This window comes from Puma concolor, chromosome A1 (genome assembly GCF_028749965.1).
Source record: "Puma concolor isolate L17-30 chromosome A1, mPumCon1.1.hap2, whole genome shotgun sequence".
Taxonomy (NCBI): Eukaryota; Metazoa; Chordata; class Mammalia; order Carnivora; family Felidae; genus Puma; species Puma concolor.
Window position 1 is genome coordinate 140,643,585 of NC_141667.1, and position 19,783 is coordinate 140,663,367.

Genomic DNA, 19,783 nt, shown 5'->3' on the forward strand with positions numbered 1-19,783 from the left:
TCCTTCCTTCACTCCAGACGCTGCCCGCTCGCCGGGGCCGCCGCGCCGCTCCCCGTCGCCTTCCAGAAAGAAGGACTGGGAAAGAGGAGCCGGGCGGGTGCCACGTCCCGGCAGCCGCCAGTACCGGACGAGGGTCTGCAGCCCACCCTTGGCGTCGCTTGCTGGGGACTGAGTTACCCGCGCTGCGCCCGCCTCCCCGGTTGGAGAGTTGTCCCTCTCTCTCACGTTTGGGCCCCGTTTTTCTGGTCTCCGAGCTACGTCCTCCCGGAGTGGGGACAATCGGGCAAAGGGAGCGATGCGCTTCGCCTGGACCGCGCTCGTGCTCGGGCCGCTGCAGCTCTGCGCGCTCCTGCGCTGCGCCCAGCCGGCCGCCGGCCAGCAACAGCCCCCTCGCCAGCCGCCGGCGGCCCCGGCCGCCTGGCGCCAGCGGATCCAATGGGAGAACAACGGGCAGGTGTTCAGCCTGCTGAGCCTGGGCTCGCAGTACCAGCCGCAGCGCCGAAGGGACCCGGGCGCCACCGCCCCGGGCGCTGCCAACGCCACCGTCCCGCAGCCGCGCACGCCCATCCTGCTGCTTCGCAACCGCACGGCGGCAGCACGGGAGCGGACCCCGGGCTCGTCGGGGGCCACCGGCCGACCCCGACCCGCCGCTCGCCACTGGTTCCAAGCCGGCTACTCGCCGTCCGGGGCCCGCGACGCTGGGGACTCGCGCGACGGCAATGGGACGGAGCCAGGAGAGCGCCCGGCGCTCAGTAACCTGCGGCCGCCTAGCCGCGTAGACGGCATGGTGGGCGACGACCCCTACAACCCCTACAAGTACACCGACGACAACCCTTATTACAACTACTACGACACGTACGAAAGGCCCCGACCTGGGAGCAGGTACCGGCCCGGATACGGTACCGGCTACTTCCAGTACGGTAAGCACCCCCAAGTCGCCCGAAGCAGCCGGGCACCCCTTCCCCAATTCTGGCTCCCCGACGTGGCTGCCTGGGCGCGGCAGGCCTGAGTCCCGCAGATCCGATCCCTCCCCCTGCGCCTGCAGAGGCAGCCCTGGAATCTGGTGCAAACCGCACTCCCGGCCCCTCCTGCTTTCTTTCCACTTTGCTTTGCAGCCCAGGGCGTCCCGTTCTCCTGCTACCCGCAGCCCGGTTGGGTGAAGGGTGAAGGGTAAGGGACATGGAGGGACCACAAAGCCGGGGGGTGGGGGTGGGGGGCTGGGTTGTCTCAATGCTACCTCTCCCCCTGCCCCCCCACCCCCAATCGCCTGGTGACGTTTAGGTCTCCCGGACCTGGTGCCAGACCCATACTACATCCAGGCTTCCACGTACGTGCAGAAGATGTCCATGTACAACCTGAGGTGCGCCGCGGAGGAAAACTGCTTGGCCAGGTACCGACAAGGATCTCCTCGGCCTGGCTACATGCACCCGTCTTGGTTCAGGCGCTGCTCGAGTGCCTGGTTCCCACAGCTCTTGTTCCATGAAGACAAGAGTTGGGCAATGGGGCAAGTGGAATGTGGAATGTGGTCTGCTGGGCATGCTGACCTGGATGGAGAGTGTTTAACATTTTGAAGATGTCTGTGGGTTCTTCTGTCTTTCAAACTCTGCCACAAATCAGGGAGGTGGAGCAAACCCTTACGGTGGAGAGTTGGGATCTCATGATCTTTTTCCAAGATCCTCATACTTTGGAGCTAAAGAACTGTACAATAACGTGGAAAAAAATATTGTAATGGAAGAGCTTGTTAATATCCCCTTAAAAAACCGAGGGCTAACTTGCCACTGTGGCAGCCCTCAGAGCAAAGCTTCGGTTTTCTTCTTTTGTTTAAGGCCACAGTTTAGCTTCGTTGTTTTGGTATTACTTCAGCCAGAATAAGCCCGAGCAAGAGCTTTGTTTTTGAATCCGTCCTAAAATAAAATCATAGCAATTTGGGGAATGGAATCCTCTGACTTTGCCGCTGGGAAACCAGCAGAGGGAGCAAACGATGTTTTGATAGGTCTCATAAAAAAACTGTTCAAGTGCAAAGTGAAAATATTCAGTAGTATTTGAATATATATCCACACAACATATATTAGAAGGAGCAAAGTAATGTTGATCTGTTCAGCTGGATCTTTCTCCCACTTTGACCCTCTGTAACTGTCAGGCGGAAGGAAGAGAAGAAAGCCAAAGTTACCATTTTCATTCCTGAGTCTCGCATCACTTACTCCGCTGCTCTCCCTATGATATTATTACAGTCATGCCATTGTTTTGCAGATAGCAAAGTTACAAAATTATTTATCTAATCTGGGTGTATGCTTTTAGAATTAATTTCCTCACTTTAAGAAGAAACAATGTTAAATTCAAAGTTCTTTAAAAAAATTTTTTTTAAGTTTATTTATTTATTTTGAGAAAGAGAACAAGCAGGGGAGGGGTAGAGAGAGAGGGAGAGAGAAAATCCCAAGCAGGCTCGGTGGGGTCAGCATAGAGCCCGATGTGGGGCTTGAACTTAAGAACCATGAGATCACGAGCTGAGCAGAAACCAAAAGTCAGATGCTTAACCTACTTAGCCACGCAGGTACCCCAAAATTCAAAGTTCTTAATAAGGGCATACTTTTTTCTTTTTTTTTTCTTTCTTTTTTTTTTTTTTTAATTTGGAATCATTTCTACTCATTCATGTGGTTCAACAAGAACTGATTACAAATACAGAATTTACTGATCGCGCATACACATTTAATGCTGATTTTGTTACTTTTTTTTTCACTTTTTAACTGCAGATGTCCCTAGTTGTCATGCATTTACTCATTCCACAAACATTCACAACTGAGATCGGGCCACTTGCCAGGCACCATTCTGGGACCCGGGGATTCAGCAGTAAACAAAATAAGCAAAATGCGCTGGGCTTGTGCAACTGATAGTCTAGTGGGGGGTGGGAGGCAGTCGCCATTATAAACTGGAAAGGTTTTGCTTGTACTTTGTCTTGAGTTAATATCCTGTGGAAATTAAAGTGCTTCCTTTTTCAAAATCACAGCTCAGCATACCGGGCAGATGTCAGAGATTATGATCACAGGGTGTTGCTGCGATTCCCCCAAAGAGTGAAAAACCAAGGGACGTCAGATTTCTTACCAAGCCGACCAAGATACTCCTGGGAGTGGCACAGCTGTCACCAGTAAGTGGATGGGCCTCCTGTCACCAGTAAGTGGGCGGGCCTCCTGTCACCAGTAAGTGGACGGGCCTCCTGGGTACTTGTGAGTTGTTTTTTCCTTTTTCAGGTGGTCCTGGAGGTGAAAAATGCCAAGGTTTAGTTTTTATAGAAGAGGGAGAACACTGCTGTTGGGTATTTTACATTTAGAATTTTCTTTGTGTAATGTGACATCATCAAGGGAATCTGTATTTAAGAAAATACATTAGCTACAAGATCCTTTTATCTTTTAAAATGGAAACTCTAAGTCCAGCTGATTAAAACTGCTATAGGATACAACAGTGGGCTTCATGAGAATTTTATTCCAACATACTACAGGTAAGATTTCTAAAAACAACAATAACAACAACAACAAAAAACTTGTTAACAACAGCCAAGATCATCTACAGTGAGATAACATTTCAGAAAGACCGCAAGTTGTTAGTAGAAGGATTTATATGCCAATTGCAAAGAAAGAGATGATTATACTCCATGAGGTGACAAGGACTGACCTCTGTTTTACAAGGCCTGTATCAAACCCAGGGTAAATGCCAGTTCTGTCCTGAATTTAAAGATCCTTACATTAGGCAATTCTATAATTCCCCTTGGTAACTTGCCCAGGTATTTAATGACAGGAAATCCTGAAGGATGCCCCTTAAACCTTCTGCAATTTGAATGTTTTTTTTTTTTTCTCGTTCTTTCCTTCTGTGAGAAGATAAAGAGCTCAGCACCTTTCCTTTAACAAGATGAGAAAAACAGATATGAACACCTAATTTTCTGATCAAGTAGAATTATTTTATTTGTAAATAAAAGTTTACACTAGTTAAATAACAGTGGTGGGGAAAACACACCATTGTTTCTCCTTTGTATTTGAGTAAAGGTTTTAAATACGTGAGAACTCACTTTTTTAAAAACTCACAGAAACCTCCCAAGAGTGCTCTTCTTTTATTTGGAATGAAACATGAGTACTGGCAGCCAAAAGAAATATACTAGAGAGCATATGGCAAGGTCTACTTAAACACAGATAGTTTAATGTCTATTTCTATTAAATATTCAAAGATGAAACAGGGTATAATAGGAAAGCAAAATGCTCAAAATAAGTCTGTTTTTCCTAAAAGCAAAGTTAGATCGCTGTCCCTGGGGTGGGGAGGGAAAGCTAGCATGAATCTGGCTTTAAGATAAACTTGATCTTGGGGTGCCTGGGTGGCTCAGTCAGTTAAGTGTTGGACTTCAGCTCAGGTCATGATCTCATGGTTCGTGGGTTCGAGCCCCATGTCAGGCTCTGTGCTGACAGCTCAGAGCCTGGAGCCTGCTCCAGATTCTGTCTCTGTCTCTCTCTGCCCCCCCCCCCCCCCCACCTGCTCGCACTCTGTCTCTCTCTCTCGAAAATAAACATTAAAAAAAAGAGGTAAACTTTATTTCAATTTCTATAAGTTTCTTTTTTTAAGTTTATTTACTGTGTGTGTGAGAGAGAGAGAGAGAGAGAGAGAGAGAGAGAGAGAGAATCCCAAGCAGGCTCTGCAATGTCAGTGCAGATCCTGACATGGGGCTCACAAAATGTGAGATCAGAGTTGGATGCTCAACCCACTAAGCCACCCAGGCACCCCAAACTTGATCTCAATTTTAATGTGAAAACAAGTGTGGGAGGCAGTGGGGAATTCGTCTAAAATCCTCATGGCTTTCTCTGTATGTTCTGTCTCTGTGTTGTGTGGGACATCAGACATTACCACAGCATGGATGAATTCAGCCACTATGACCTACTCGATGCCAGTACCCAGAGGAGGGTGGCTGAAGGCCACAAAGCGAGTTTCTGTCTTGAGGACACCTCCTGTGACTATGGCTACCACAGGCGATTTGCATGTACTGCCCACACACAGGTAGGTTGGCTGCCTGAAATCGGGAACCCACAGGGGGTCATCCGGTCAGGATGGAAAATAATTGGGAAAAGGAAACTGGTGGCTTGGTGATCTGAATTATTCTTAAAGCATTTCCTCATCACAGAAGGTCAATGTGCATAATCGCTATGCTCCATGATGAAAAGTAGTGGTTTAGCCTCTGAAAAAAGCCAAATGGTTTCCAGTATCTGCACTCATTCTGTATTCTGTAACTGGCTTGGTAAGTAACTGTGGAAAAGACACCTCTGTGTTCTCCCCTTCAAAACCATTCCTCCCTCCACCTATTAAGTTAGCGACAGAATGGTGATTGGGGCTCGCCAACAAAGAGAAACCTGTTTCTTGAAGAGCTCCTCAAAATCAGTCTCTTTTAAGCATGAAAATAAGAATAGAAGGACACAGTTTCTTTCTCCACGCATATATATTTAAACCTACAGTATAATTGATGTCAGATGTCCCTTGGATGGATTTTTAAAAATAGTGCTGACCTCAGCAGTGTGTATGCCTTATAACGGGAAAATGTGTGTCAGTTAAAAGCCAGGCCAGTATTTCCATAAGAAGCCCTCATTTGTAAAAGGACATTATAATTTTACTCTAGCCGGACTCTTGGCAAGGAGTAGTGAATGTACATCAGGCAGGGCACAAAGGGATGAGCAGCTGGTATCTTGGGGAGTAAATTCTAGGGCTGTGGCAGGAAGCTTTTTGGTGACCTAAATGTCACCACTGCTTCTTTCTCTGAGCTTAAAACACCATAGCAATTGGAGGGGGCAAAAGGTTCAATTCTACATGCCCTGGAGGCAGCACTTATTGTTCAAATAAAAGATATAACCTACCCACACATTGCACATATGTGGGCAGAGAGGTTCCCTTTTCATTTGGCAATCTCCGGCCCCACAGTAGCCGCCTGCCTGTGCACGGCACCTGGAGTTTATTCCCTCCATGTAGGAAAAGAGGCGCTCTGGAAAGCTCTCTGTCGAAATATCTGAATTTAGGTCTGTAGGTATTTATAAGACTTCTAGTCTTCCAACTCCTTGGGGTGACCCCATTTCATTATTTATGGTAGCTTTCTTATCAGTTACTTTCCATGTTGAATGTCCTGTTTAAACACTGTTCACCCGGTCTTGTATTACAAGTGATTTTTGTATTCGTGCTTTTCACTAGACTGATGTTTCTTCAACACAGACTTTATTTAAAGGGGAAAAAAAAATTCTGACAAAGCCCCAATGATAACTTAGACTAGTTGTATTTTAATGTAGTTTAAATGTACCCAAACATAAAAATAGATATAACTTCCTTATATCTATACTTTCATCTAACTTGTAAGTTCTTTTTTTTTTTTTTTAATTTTTTTTTTTTTTCAACGTTTATTTATTTTTGGGACAGAGAGAGACAGAGCATGAACAGGGGAGGGGCAGAGAGAGAGGGAGACACAGAATCAGAAACAGGCTCCAGGCTCTGAGCCATCAGCCCAGAGCCCAACGCGGGGCTCGAACTCACAGACGGTGAGATCGTGACCTGGCTGAAGTCAGACGCTTAACCGACTGCGCCACCCAGGCGCCCCTAACTTGTAAGTTCTTAGATAATAAATTTACATGTTCAACACACATGAAACTAGAAGCAGTTAAATTAACTTCATTAATTTAATGTAACCAATGGTTCTCTTTTGCTACAACCAAACGGCGAATTTAGACAATGTTGGCTAAGGTTCTACATTTCATTTGTGCTTACAGTTTGACTTTGAATATGTGAAATGCCTGTTTCTTTATTTTTTTAATGGCCTTAAAAATTCCTGTTCTTGGTGTGCTAGTTCAAATAATCAAAGTTAATCACTTAAATTCTGCCAGCTGATGTACCAGTTTCAGAGCTCTTAAAGCTCTTTTGGTAACAAGGTGATCTTAAGCACCGAAGAAATTTTGGGTGCTGAAATTCAGTGGCAACAGTGAGTTAAAATGATTCCAACATATGCTTTAAAATTTACTTTAGTATTCAGATGAAAATACAACAGTTAAATCTTCTCAAGAAGGGGCTAATTGCATCAAGAATATACCTATGGACTCCAATTTGAACAGATTTCCCTAGACTGTAACATTCTGGAGAGCAAGGACTGTATCTTATTGGAATTCTCCTCCTCCAGGCCTGTAGAAGGCACTCATTTCCTCATTGAAGTGAATATCTTAGCAACTCGAGTGATGTGGTATTCATTCATTGAGGCATACATTCATCCCTTTAATTTAATAAAATATTTCAGTGACAATGTGAGAGAGAGGGAGGGAGAGAGAGAGACAGAGAGAGAGAGAGAATGAATAATGTGCTGGTTAAGAATAGGGATCCTGGACTCCTGAATGCCTAAACTCAAAACCATCTCAGCCACTTACCAGCTATATATCCTTGAGTGACTTAACTGACCGTACAGTGCCTCATGTTCCTCATCTGTAAAATGGGGATAATAACAGCTCCTGTCCTGTAGTTGTGAACATTGAATTTATAGATGTAACATGTTTTAGATTGGTCCTGGCACATGATACATACTTCATAAATGTTAGCTACTCAAAAATGCAACATAGACACCACCCTAAAGGAGCTTCTAATCTCTAGTGAGATATATTGTTATACAGTACAATTTTAATGTAGAGCATGAGAGCACAAACACTATAAAATCCGGGCACTCAGAGTGAAGGAGGGTAATTCCAAGAGAGACTGGAAAGGCTAGTTGAGCTGAGGATGTGTGAGTTAAGGGGATTATTACATGGCCTTTATCGCTGAACTGGTGATATTCTAGAATTTTGGTGGAGGCCTGTCCTGTCACTTAGCGTGTATTTATCACTGGTAACTGATGACACGTGCAAGAAGCTACATGTACTACTACTTATATTAGTCCTGTGTTTTTTTAGCTGGAGGTTCTATAAAGCTGGGTAATATATACTTCTCAAAGGAAATGTGATAGAAGTATAGCTTTATGTCAAACTCTTGTAAGTACTCACTTAAAATTTAATTTGCAACTACTAAACACATTCTTTAACATGTTCTAACCTTATACCATCTTTTTAAATAATCTTTAAATTTTCTTTCTTCTAGGGGTTGAGTCCTGGCTGCTATGATACCTATAACGCAGACATAGACTGCCAATGGATTGATATTACAGATGTAAAGCCTGGAAACTACATTCTAAAGGTAGAGAGACCTTTGAAAATAGAAACCTGCAATTTATTTTGATTGCAACTCAATGGACCTCCCCTTCTGAATCCAATGTTAAATAATCACAACGCTGCAAGCAATTATATATCCCATAGGAATATTTCTTTAAAAAGTGTTTTTTTTTTTTTTTTTTTTTTGAAGTTTATTTGAGAGAGAGACAGAGAGAGACAGACAGTCTGGTAGGGGCAGAGAGAGACAGAGGGAGACAGAGGGAGAGAGGAGGAGGGAGGGAGGGGGAGGGGGAGAGGGAGAGGGGGAGAGAGAGAGAGAGAGAGAGAGAGAGAGAGAGTGAGAGGGTCCCAAGCAGGCTCCACACTATCAGCACAGAGCCTGATGTGGGACTCAAACTCACAAACTGTGAGACCATGACCTAAGTGGAAATCAAGAGTTGGACGATTAATCAACTGAGCCACCCAGGCACCCCAAAATATTTCTTTTTTTAAATGTTTATTTTTGAGAGAGAGCAAGAGAGCGAGCGAGAGAGAGAGGGAGCGAAAGCGAGTGAGCAGGGGAGTGGGAGACAGAATCCAAAGCACCCTCCAGCCTCTGAGCTGTCAGCACAGAACCCAACATGGGGCTGGAACCCTGAGCCCCAAAGTCTGACCCTTAACCAACTGAGCCACCTAGGCATACAGAAATATTTCTAAACCAACATACGTATATGAAAAAGTTATTTTAAGAACTTCAGTGAAAAATATATGGCCGCCTTCTGTAACTTCTCCAGAGTTTTACCACTTGCCTCACTTTTTAACCCCCCGCCCTGCTTGATGAAGTTGATGCATTTCCTTGTTGTAGCCTTGTGGAAATAGGAAGCTATTAACCAGCAAACACTGCTGATGAAATCTGAAACACGGATGATATTTACATTGCCTAGGTCAGCGTGAACCCCAGCTACCTGGTGCCGGAATCAGACTATTCTAACAACGTCGTGCGCTGTGAAATCCGCTACACGGGACACCATGCGTATGCCTCGGGCTGCACAATTTCACCGTGAGTCCTAACTGCCTAGCTTAGTTGATTCTGTTCTCAAAGCGTTTTAGCTCAGTGACAGGCATTATACATGTGTCTCTTTCTACTACTACCGCAGCTTGCCTGGAAAGCAGTCTGTGCTATCCCGTGATTAGGGTTGATCTTCCTTTAATGATGGTGGAGAAGGGGGAGGGCAGATGTCTTCTGGTTTTTATCATCCTAAAGCTGAGTTTGCAGGACAGGATATACACACAGAACAGACTGTTTACCCGCAAAGCCCCTGGGGCGGATGAATATGTAAAACAGGCCGTATGCAGTGTGGGTGACCTTGGGGGATCCCAAACAGTTGGATTTCCTCAATCTTCACCAGAGTCCATGAAGCAGCCCTGAAGAAATTCCTAGAGTTCTTTAAAGTACATTTTGGAAATCACTGCCTTAAAGTACTCGACCGAAGAGGTCAGACCGCCTGTTCTGTACAAAACCAAGATTTTACAAATTTGAGTTCTAAAACCACAAGTACTAGTGAAATATCCTAGGAAGGGAGGCGTGTGTGGAAGTTCCTGCATACTTTTCCTAGCCCCGGAACTCTTCTTTGAATGCAAGCTCAGAGGGACTCCCAGCACATAAATATTAACAGGGGTGGTGCTGTGATGAAAGTAACTGAAGGAAGGTTAGGGAGTTTGGCCTGCTGGTCTCTGCCCTACTTGATCCCTTAAGCCCTGCCTGCTCTGGCGGTACTGGCTTAAGGACCCGAACCATCACCTGTGCGACCTGGGAGTGCTACATTCCCAGTAATACAAACACTGTTGGAATGATACTGAAAGTGTCCAGCTGGGAGAGGCACCAGTGCCACTGGGCCACTGTGGAAACATGTCACAGAGCTGCACTGGAAACTCACACTTAATACCCCTTTCTCCTTGATACACAGCCCAGGAGAGTGGTTGGTTGGCCCCACGTAAATCTGTGGTTTGTGGGATTTCCCAGACCTACCCAAACCCAGTTGTGCAGGCTTTCCCCCACACCTGGGCTCCTGGCCAGAGGAGGTGTGGGGTTCAGAGCAGCCCACGTTCCATGCTCTGGGCCGTGTGCTGTGGCTCAGGCTGTATTCACCTGAGAGGGAGCCCTTTCCTTATTCTGTAAGGGAGCCGAGCCTGTGCTTTACAAACGGCACCACGGCTTTACAGATACATGCAGCCTAGGACGGCACAAGGATGGCACCGAGAAAAGATAATCAAATGTATTCTTGGGAACATGCCCACGGTGCAGAAAACCTGGCTGGGCATATGGCCCATATTGTATGGAGTTCATCAAAGGATAACTGAAAATCCTTAGCACATCAGTGTAATTAAAAGAAAAAAAAATATGCTTATTTTTGAGAGAGAGACAGAGCACCGGGGTAGGGGCAGAGAGAGAGGGAGACACAGAATCTGAAGCAGGCTCCAGGTCTGAGATGTCAGCACAGAGCCCAATGCAGTGCTTGAACTCACTCATGAACTGTGTGATCATGACCTGAGCCAAAGTCGGATGCTTAACCGACTGAGCCACCCAGGTGCCCCCACATCAGTGTAATTTAAGCTAAACTAAAATAGTGTAAAATGCATAGATTAATTAATTTCTCTCAATTTTTATGATTCCTTATTCACTCATTCTCTATTTGTTGGCATTCTTGCTTTTGCACTGTGGATTCACTGAGGTCCTAAACTAGCTATTAAAGACTAATGCAAAGATAAATACGGTTTCTAACCCTTTACTGTGTGCCCTTGGAACTGTATGACAGGAATTCTCAATTACTTTACATGTGAATCTGCTGTGTAATGTCTGTCTCCTATCTGTCCCGTCATGGCTGGGATGCAGTCTCTTGTCCATCACTGTATGTACCCGGGTACAAACCTGCCACCAAGTAGCCTCTCATTCAATGCTTGGACAGTAGAGAAATGACTCTCTCTTTCAGGGAATTTAGGATGTGGAATTGAGAGGCTCAGAGAAAGACACATAGAACTATAGGAGAGCTACACTCTGAAAATTCCACAAGGGGTAAAATAAAATGCAGGGAAACTGAAGGATCTCTGCTACAAGCCAGGTGACTTTGCAGGTACAAAGGCTGACCTTGTGCTAAGAATGGGTCTGGAGATGTGACTGTTGTAGCACAGAGTGTGTCTTGATTTTCATCAGTAGAATCTATTCAATTGGTTATCGCCAGGTGTTTGAAACAAATAAAAAACCTTTATATTGCTCCAGCACAGAGTTGTTTTATTTTTCTTTCTTTCTTTCTTTTTTTAAACCAGTTGTCATTGACTGTAACTAAATTGCAAGACTGGTTGAGGTAAAATTTTAATAAGTAGTATTGATCAGATAGATGGAAATAGGAGAAGGTGAAATGATCTACAGTGATATGTAATCAAATAACAAGATGGTACTTCTCGAGGGGTGGATAATAATGGGAGATGTGCAGAGACCGTGACTCGAGAGAGGAAGCCTTGCCTTCAGATGAATGATGCCTGCCTCCTTTGTTAGGACTTTTGCTTCTGGTCTCCCTTGCTAGGGATAAGCATTCAGAGGAAGGAGCCATCTTCTCTAGCTGAGATTCAGGACTGGCTTTAGGAAAGAATTTGAACTAGGCCTTGAAGGTTGAAGAGGACTGAGCTGCAGGGGGCAGTTGGGGAAGGGCATGTCAAGAGGAGTTAATATCACTGGTCCCCCATGACAGGAAGAAACTGTAGGACAGATTTGGAAAACCAAGTCTTCTTGTGTGGCTAAGGCATGTGTTTCATGGGGTTAAGAACTGGGCTAAAAGGATGCTAAATTGGGACCAGATCAAAGGGATCACTGAAGAGGAAGCCAGAAAGTTTGAACTTCATTCTGAAGGCCATGAGGAGTCTTTGAAGTTCCTTGATCAAGGAGTGTAACTTGCCTAAAGCCATGGGGTCAGTCTGGTGGCTTGTAAGTGGCACTGCACCTGATTCCCTTGGTAATGTTATAGTACTTTTTTAACTTAAAAAAAAAATAATTTTTAAAAAATGTTTATTTATTTTGAGAGACAGAGAGAGTGAGTGAGACTGGGAGAGAGAGTTCATGCATGCATGCACATTCACAAGCAGGGAGGGGCAGAGAGAATCCCAAGCACAGAGTCTGATGTGGGCTCAATCTCATGAACCATGAGATCATGACCTGAATGAAAATCAAGAGTCAGACACTTAACTGACTGAGCCACCACCCAGGAATCCCTACCGTTTTTAACTCTTTAAAGACATATCATCTCTCGGTTCACTGATGTTTTTCATGCTAATCAAACACTGGAGAGTATTCCAATGGTGTGTAAAAACTACCCAGTAAGACAGGGTATGCCTTTGATATAGCCTCTCTCCCTCATTGTCCTCACTGTAAACAAAATGTATGGACCCAGTGACTGTGGCCCAGTTCAGTTTTATGATACTGTGATTAAGTTCTCCACTCACAAAACTTAGTACCTGGAAATTGACGGTCTGTGACTTAAGACTGATTATTTTCTTTATGTGGGGATCTGTGATCATAGTATAAATACTGTATTTCATTGATTGGCTTTGACCCTGTATCTGCCTATGAATGCATCATTCTACATCCAAAACTGTGCTGAGAGAGGAGTAACGTGGGACAGTGCAGAGGCCAAGATCCTGCGTCTAGGTGGACATACTGTACTTGCTCCCTGGAGTGAACTCATCTGGGCAGGGCTTCTGGTCCCATAAGGCCTGCTTTACTCTCCGTTCTTTTAGAGGCTGTTTCTTTTACCTCTACACATCAAGTCTGTAGATACCAGACATACACTTTCTATTAACAAAGCTACTAACAAAGCCACCTCCTTCAAATCAGTATTAAAAGAGTGTATTCATGGGTAACTTCATAAGGTGACTGTTGCTTAGGTGGAGAGAAATTGCTACAGATGTTTTTTTTAAAGGGTCAACTTTAAACGTGTCTACTGTACTCATTCATAATATTATCAAGTTAATAACTTGTCTTATTTTGTTTTCTTAATCTAGGTATTAGAAAGCAAGCCAAAACTCCCAATGGATAAATCAGTGCCTGGTGTTCTCAAGTGGGAAAAAATAGATTAACTTCAGTAGGACTTATATATTTTCAAAGACAGAACAGAAAACAACAAAAGAATTTTTTTTTGGACTCTTTTACACCCAAGCACATAACTGGATTTTGGACATTTAAATTGGCATTATTTGGGACATTTTTAATATTATTATTTGTATTACCTTGCGAATGAACACAGTGTTTCCATTCTGTAGATGTACATGTGGCCCTTTCAAGGAAATCCAAATTTCTTAGGCTCCTTCAGAAATTACAGTGTAAAAGGGAAAATAACATTTCAGTGAATGAGCCAAAATTACTATGAACTGAGAATTTTCTTAAGTGCTGAAACTTCAGTAAACCACAGCAATAACTGGCTTGTATATGTCTTAGCATAGATCCGTTTAGAAAGGAGGTTCCTACTGTGCGAATAGATATGGACACATCTGGTGCTGAGGAAGGACCAAACATATTACCATTGGTGTCAAGAAATATTATTATATAGCAGAGAAATGGCAACATATGTATTCAGATAGTTACATCCCTATATAAAATTTATGTTTACATTTTAAAATTAGTAAACTCCTGTCTTTCTGTTTAAGTGTACCATTTCATTCTGACTTAAGTCAGCTTTGTTTTGGAACAAATTAAGTAACTGAGCTGCCCAAGACCTGTCTGACATTCACTGTTGCTGCCTCAATTCTTTAATTTTCCTATGGGCAGAGACCTTTTAAGTGGCATTCTTAGAATCACCATTCTGGGGACTGGTATACGGAGGACGACTGTGTGAATGGGAAGTCATTCTGATGATAGATGTGATACATTCAGAGATACTATGTATGCATTTAAGTATATGGACCTATTAGCTAAAAATATTTTCCTTGTTGACATAAAAATCATACAAACAAGTCCCCAAAACCACAACTGTCTCTCAAATGCTTTAAAAAAAAATTGATGAAAAACATCTTAGGATTTTCAACTTTTCTACATTTTTTAATGTAGAAAATGAAGAATGCTTTAAAATGAAGAATGCTAAAAAAAAATTTTTTTTAATTATCCAGAATAGAAAACATCATATCTGGATATAGGAACATTATCAGGTCATCCAGGAATCAATCATACATTTTTTTTTTCCTGTGTGTCTGAAGTGTAAACCAAATTAGCAAAGCATGTAACACTACATACTTGAGGGGTTGGTGAATAAGGGAAAGAGAATACTTTCTATACAACGAAGGGCTGTGCTGCACCATGAGACAGCTGTGATTTTATTTTCAAACTGTGAAACCATGTGCCACAACAAAATTTGGAAGATTCCTTTTTTCCCCCCTAGATCCAAAAGGTACAGAGAGAAATCAAATGACACTTTTAAGTTAGTGGTGCTCAGGCAGAAGTCTTCCTACGTGAACCAGTATTCAAATCTCAAGCAAGGGATTTCCAGTGCCAGGACATGTTTGGTAGAATTTAAAAGTGAGGCGGCATCCCTCACTGTTATGTCACGTATATCATACGTCATAGACTCGTAAAGTCAACACCAACTGCTAAGAATCGTTCCCTACTCACTAGTGCCTAGCGTGGCAAGAGGGGATAGAGATGGACCATCGTCCAGGCGCCGATGTGATCCTCCTCTACCAGGGCACACGCTTATCAACAGAGAATGCGGCTTGACAGAGACCCAGAACTTTTACTGAGCTAGTATCTGAGCTACGGAATAGCTTCTTTGATGTACCTCTTTGCCTTACGTTGCGTTTTTTTAGTTTTAAGACTGTAGAGTGATCCTTTCAAATTATTATCTTTTCTAATAGAGATATTTTAATATACTTGCTTAAAAAAAAAACACAACAAAACTACTGTCAGTATTAATACTGAGCCAGACTGGCATCTACAGATCAAGGCCATTGAGATTCTTATCCTTGTAAAAATTATAGCATGGCCTTTGAACACATATGAGAAGACATTTACTATCATTCATGGAGCTTTCCATCTGTCTGTCCATCCATCATCATTCAAGGGCCTAATTACATGCCAGGTGCTTACATGCTAGGCCTTGGGATATTAAAAAACAACAACTGTCCCCTAACCTCAAGAAGTATTAAAAATGTCATTATCTCCCTTTAGGTCCACTTTATTTCATTTTTAACAACTATAAATACATGTCTGAAATTTTTCTTTTTTTAGCACTATTGTTTTTCATGACCATATTTTATTTTAAAAAAATAAGTTAAAATAAATAGCTATATGCATGTATGTGTTACTAATAATTAAAACTATGTTTTCAATCCTTGAAATGTCTGCCTCTTAAATATAAAGCCTACTATTTGGTTGATTTTGAGAAAAAAAAGTTTCAATTAGGAGGCTAAACTTTCTTGCTTATTCCTTATGTAAATATTCCTTCCTCCCATTACCCTTAAACACTCCCGAATAACTCATAAGTATTGATTTAACACTCAATATTTTTGAACCTCAAGGGATCTCATCTCTGAATAACCACAAAAATTCACATATAGTGATTAGCTGGTCAAAGTTATTCATTAATAAAATTTAAACAAAAAAACATAATCCAGCCTTACCAAATTCCAAATAAATTTTTTTTTAAAAAGGAGATAGAAATAATCCCAAAAATGTGGAGTGCTGGAAAGAGATTGGCTTTTAAACTAATAAAGACTCTGAAAAAAAGGACTAAATAAGAAAATAATTTATTGACTCCTTCCATATGCCATGTTAGTAGCCTCATAATTATTTAGACTGCAGTCTGCATTAAAGATGTCTTGACCTTTGAGGCTAGGATTCAGTCTCCCAACAGTACTATCACATACGAATCCACAAGTATCCACAAGAATCCATTGCCTGTTTCCAGGAAATCTTTATATTTTTACATAGTAATTTTATCCACAATTTCTATCATCTAATTATTCACTATGTTTTGTTTGTAATAATGAACAATTTTTTTCTCTCTGAAATCTCATAGGATAATCACACTTATAAACATTCGTAATATTCAGATTCTGAAGGAAATGCAGTCCACTAAAATGATCATGGCACTGAGAATTCATCTTTAGCAAACTGTGTGAAAATACAATTTAAAAATACCTTGTTTTGATATTAACTGTATAGTAAATGATAAGTAAAAATGCCCCTTTTCTGGATTTTTTATGTTCAGAATTCATATTCACAATCAGCATATTCAATCAACAGCTCTATCTCATTCCCAACTACCCAAAGGCCTGGGCCACTTTTGAACACTTAAAGCATTTCATTTATCCTTCAAACCAGAATGGTGCTGAAATATTTCAACTTGAATGTAAAATGTATTAAGTCTTAGCTCACAAGATAGAAACATTTAATTAATATATAACTGCTTGCTATGAACTAAATGACATGTGATTTGGTATTGTAATGTTTTTGATGAAGTTTTAGTTTCTTCCAAATTTTTCAGGAATCCTATTTGTAAAACATCTGTAACTTTTTTAAAGAGCTTTTATTTTAAATGCCCAGACACTGGCTTTATATTCTTCTTTACATTCTCACATTCTTTTATTATATGCCTATACTATGATTGCAAGATTATGTAAAAATGCCTTGAATAAATGATTTCAAGTGTCTATAGTGGTCATTTGTTGTTAAATACAAATAAATGATATGATTTTCATTTTAGGTTAAAATCTTAAAACCATGACTATGGCTGGTGGTTTTGCTTAGTTGCCTTTTGTATTAACAAATTGTTTAACGAGCTCACATGACTTGAAACTTGTTTCTGATGGATAAAAATGTAGCCGATGTTTTAAAAAGAAACTTGCACATGAATTGATCCTAACCTCTCTAAGGATGTACAGCAGGCATTATGAGAACAACCACACTCTGATTTATAAGAAATATACCTGAGCATATATATACTGCTAGGGGACTTATCCAACTCAAGCTACAAATTATTTATATAAAGAGAATCATTGCTATCACAGATGTCTTATCTAAAGGTATATCAGATTAGCCTGGGAGCTGATAACCTGGAAGGACAAACAGGCACCAAAGGGTGGACGAGTGCTTTGGGGGGACAATTTGCAAAATCAACTCACAATTCACCTTTAATGAGCTCTTGCAGGTAAAACGGATGTAGGCTTGTGGCCAGCAGGTTGCAGACCTGAGTAGTCGGTTCTCAGTGACACCACAAATTTCATGCTTCCCTTGCTTGCTCAAGGCAAAGTATCTGAACACACTTTCATTATTAATAAAAATATGATTTCTCTTATCTCGTCAGTGGTCAGTGTTTTGAGTACTCTTCATTCAACCAAAAGCTCATGAAACAAAGACAGGGGAGAGTGGACCTTTCCTTGTGTTAGAAAAGGTGCCTGTCTTATGACACTCATTTATTAATATTTCTAATCCTTGCCACAGGTATTAGTAGAGGATTAACAGAGAGGTGGAATAACCAATTAAAGCATGTATAGAAGAGTTCTAATTTTGCAAGATACTGTTACTCAGAAAGAATCACATAGAAAAATAGATATGGGAGATGTTATCTCTATGGTGGAGATTCCCAATACATATTAGCATATTAAAGAGTCTCAGAGATCCTGCAGTAAAGAAATCAATTTGTCTGTGTTATCCAGTATTTCTCACATTTGTTTTGCCACAAAAGTTTTGTTTTTTGGTTTTTTTTTTTTAAATAGCACTTGTTATTCTGTTAAGCCATTTATCTTGGACAACTCTGGCATATGACATACTAAGTAATTACCAGTTCATAAAAATGAGATAATTTATTAATTAATTAAAACAAATTGAAGAGGGCATCTTTTGGGATGAGCACTGGGTGTTGTATGGAAACGAATTTGACAATAAATTTCATATAATAATAAAAAACAAAAACAAAAACAAAAAACAAATATATGATAGTGATAGTATTTGGACTATGGGACACAGAAACACTTAAAACCCACAAATTCATTGCTTGCCTTGCTTTCTAAAAACCTAATGGTTAAATAGGATCCTTTCAGTTGAGATCATTATTTCAGTCTCTAAACCATGTTCTATTTTAGAAGGAAACATACATCTTTCCTATCTGTCCAATAATTTGAATGCTTTAGATACTCCTCATTAAAATCTCTCCTCTCCCAGATATCAGTTGTTTATAGCATTCAGGGCGAATTAATCATTTTCTTCATGGTTCATTCATTTTGTATAGTTGAAATAATTTCATATGTGATAGCATCATTTAAGTAAATTTCAAGTAAATCTTAATATTTCTCATCAAGGACAGGGAAAAACAGGATTGGGAATGAATGACTTGGAAGGATATATGCATATATTTATAATTTGCTGCCAATAATTCGCTGCTTAACTATGGGTAACAGGCACCAAATCTGGAGAGAGAGAGAGACAGAGAAAACTCACAAACCAAAAGGTGAATGAACCGTCAATACAATGACCAAGAAAATGGACTGTTAGAACACTGCTAGTTTTCAGTACCTTTACAGACCAAGTCAACCCAGCGGTCATGACAGCTGTATGTACCAAGGACTAAGGACAAATACAATGGTAGAGACGGGTCAGAAACAACTCCTTTTTGCAAACGGTTCAAATAATATTGGATCTTCATTGCACTTATCTTTATTGAACAAATGCAGATATCTGGAGCCAATGTTACCAACGAGTTATTTGCAAACTAGTGAATTATACCACAGCAAACATCCAAGTCAACCATTTTTAGTTATTACAATGACATTATCTTTTTAGAGGGATGGTATTAGGAAAAAAAAAAAAACCTTTTATGAGAATCTATAGCTAGGGTGCTGCTGGAGGTAACATTCATGGATAAATAAACAATCTGGTAGTTGTGATCACTTCATTTTTGTTTTAGTGCCCTTTGGTTTCTGGTAACAGAAACAGATCTCCAACTTGCTTAGTCCAAAAAGGAATTCATAGGCTCATGTAACCAAAAAGAGGAAAAGCAAAGTTAGGGTTTGCTGAAGGAGCAGCTGTTATCAGGAAATCAAACACCATCAAGGCCACATTCTTACTGCCTGTTCTCTGTTTATTTATATGTCAACTTCAGGCTCTCGGTTTTAGTTTCTTCATGAGGATCGAAACCTTCTTGCCTACAGATACAAATCTGGGTGCACAACTACCTGGCTCGCTGATCAGAAAGAAAATATCAATAACCTGTAGCTCAAGTTTGAAAATCAAGGGAAGGTATTTCCTAAGCTCAGACTCAGTCATGTGAATATTATGACAGGTCTAGGTTGAGTCAAGTGCTCTTTCTTATTCAATCACCAAAGTCAAGGATGAATCGTCAGGCAAGAGACCGGCTGCTCCCATCCAAGCACATGACTGCATTTTGGCTTTATGCATGGGTATGAAAGGAAAGTGAGGGAAAAGAAAATGATTGCTCCAGAGGCAGGGGTGAATTATTATGGGTACTGTCAATGAGAAGTTTACTGGGAGCCAGCAAGCCACCCTATTTATGTCTAACAAAAAGATTAACAACATCAACATCTATATGGTCCAACTCATGACCTTTTCTTCCAGC

General features: G+C 41.4%; 1 protein-coding gene across 1 annotated transcript; it reads left to right on the forward strand.

Annotated features, from left to right (window-relative positions):
• The first annotated feature begins 161 nt into the window (after positions 1 to 161).
• Positions 162 to 16,862, forward strand: LOX (lysyl oxidase). The gene is made up of 7 exons (XM_086705607.1): positions 162 to 920; positions 1,282 to 1,390; positions 3,005 to 3,142; positions 4,875 to 5,031; positions 8,122 to 8,217; positions 9,116 to 9,231; positions 13,224 to 16,862. The coding sequence occupies exons 1-7, from the start codon at positions 296 to 298 to the stop codon at positions 13,228 to 13,230; spliced, it is 1,248 nt and encodes a 415-aa protein (XP_086561733.1). The 5' UTR covers positions 162 to 295; the 3' UTR covers positions 13,231 to 16,862.
• Positions 16,863 to 19,783: the final 2,921 nt, after the last annotated feature.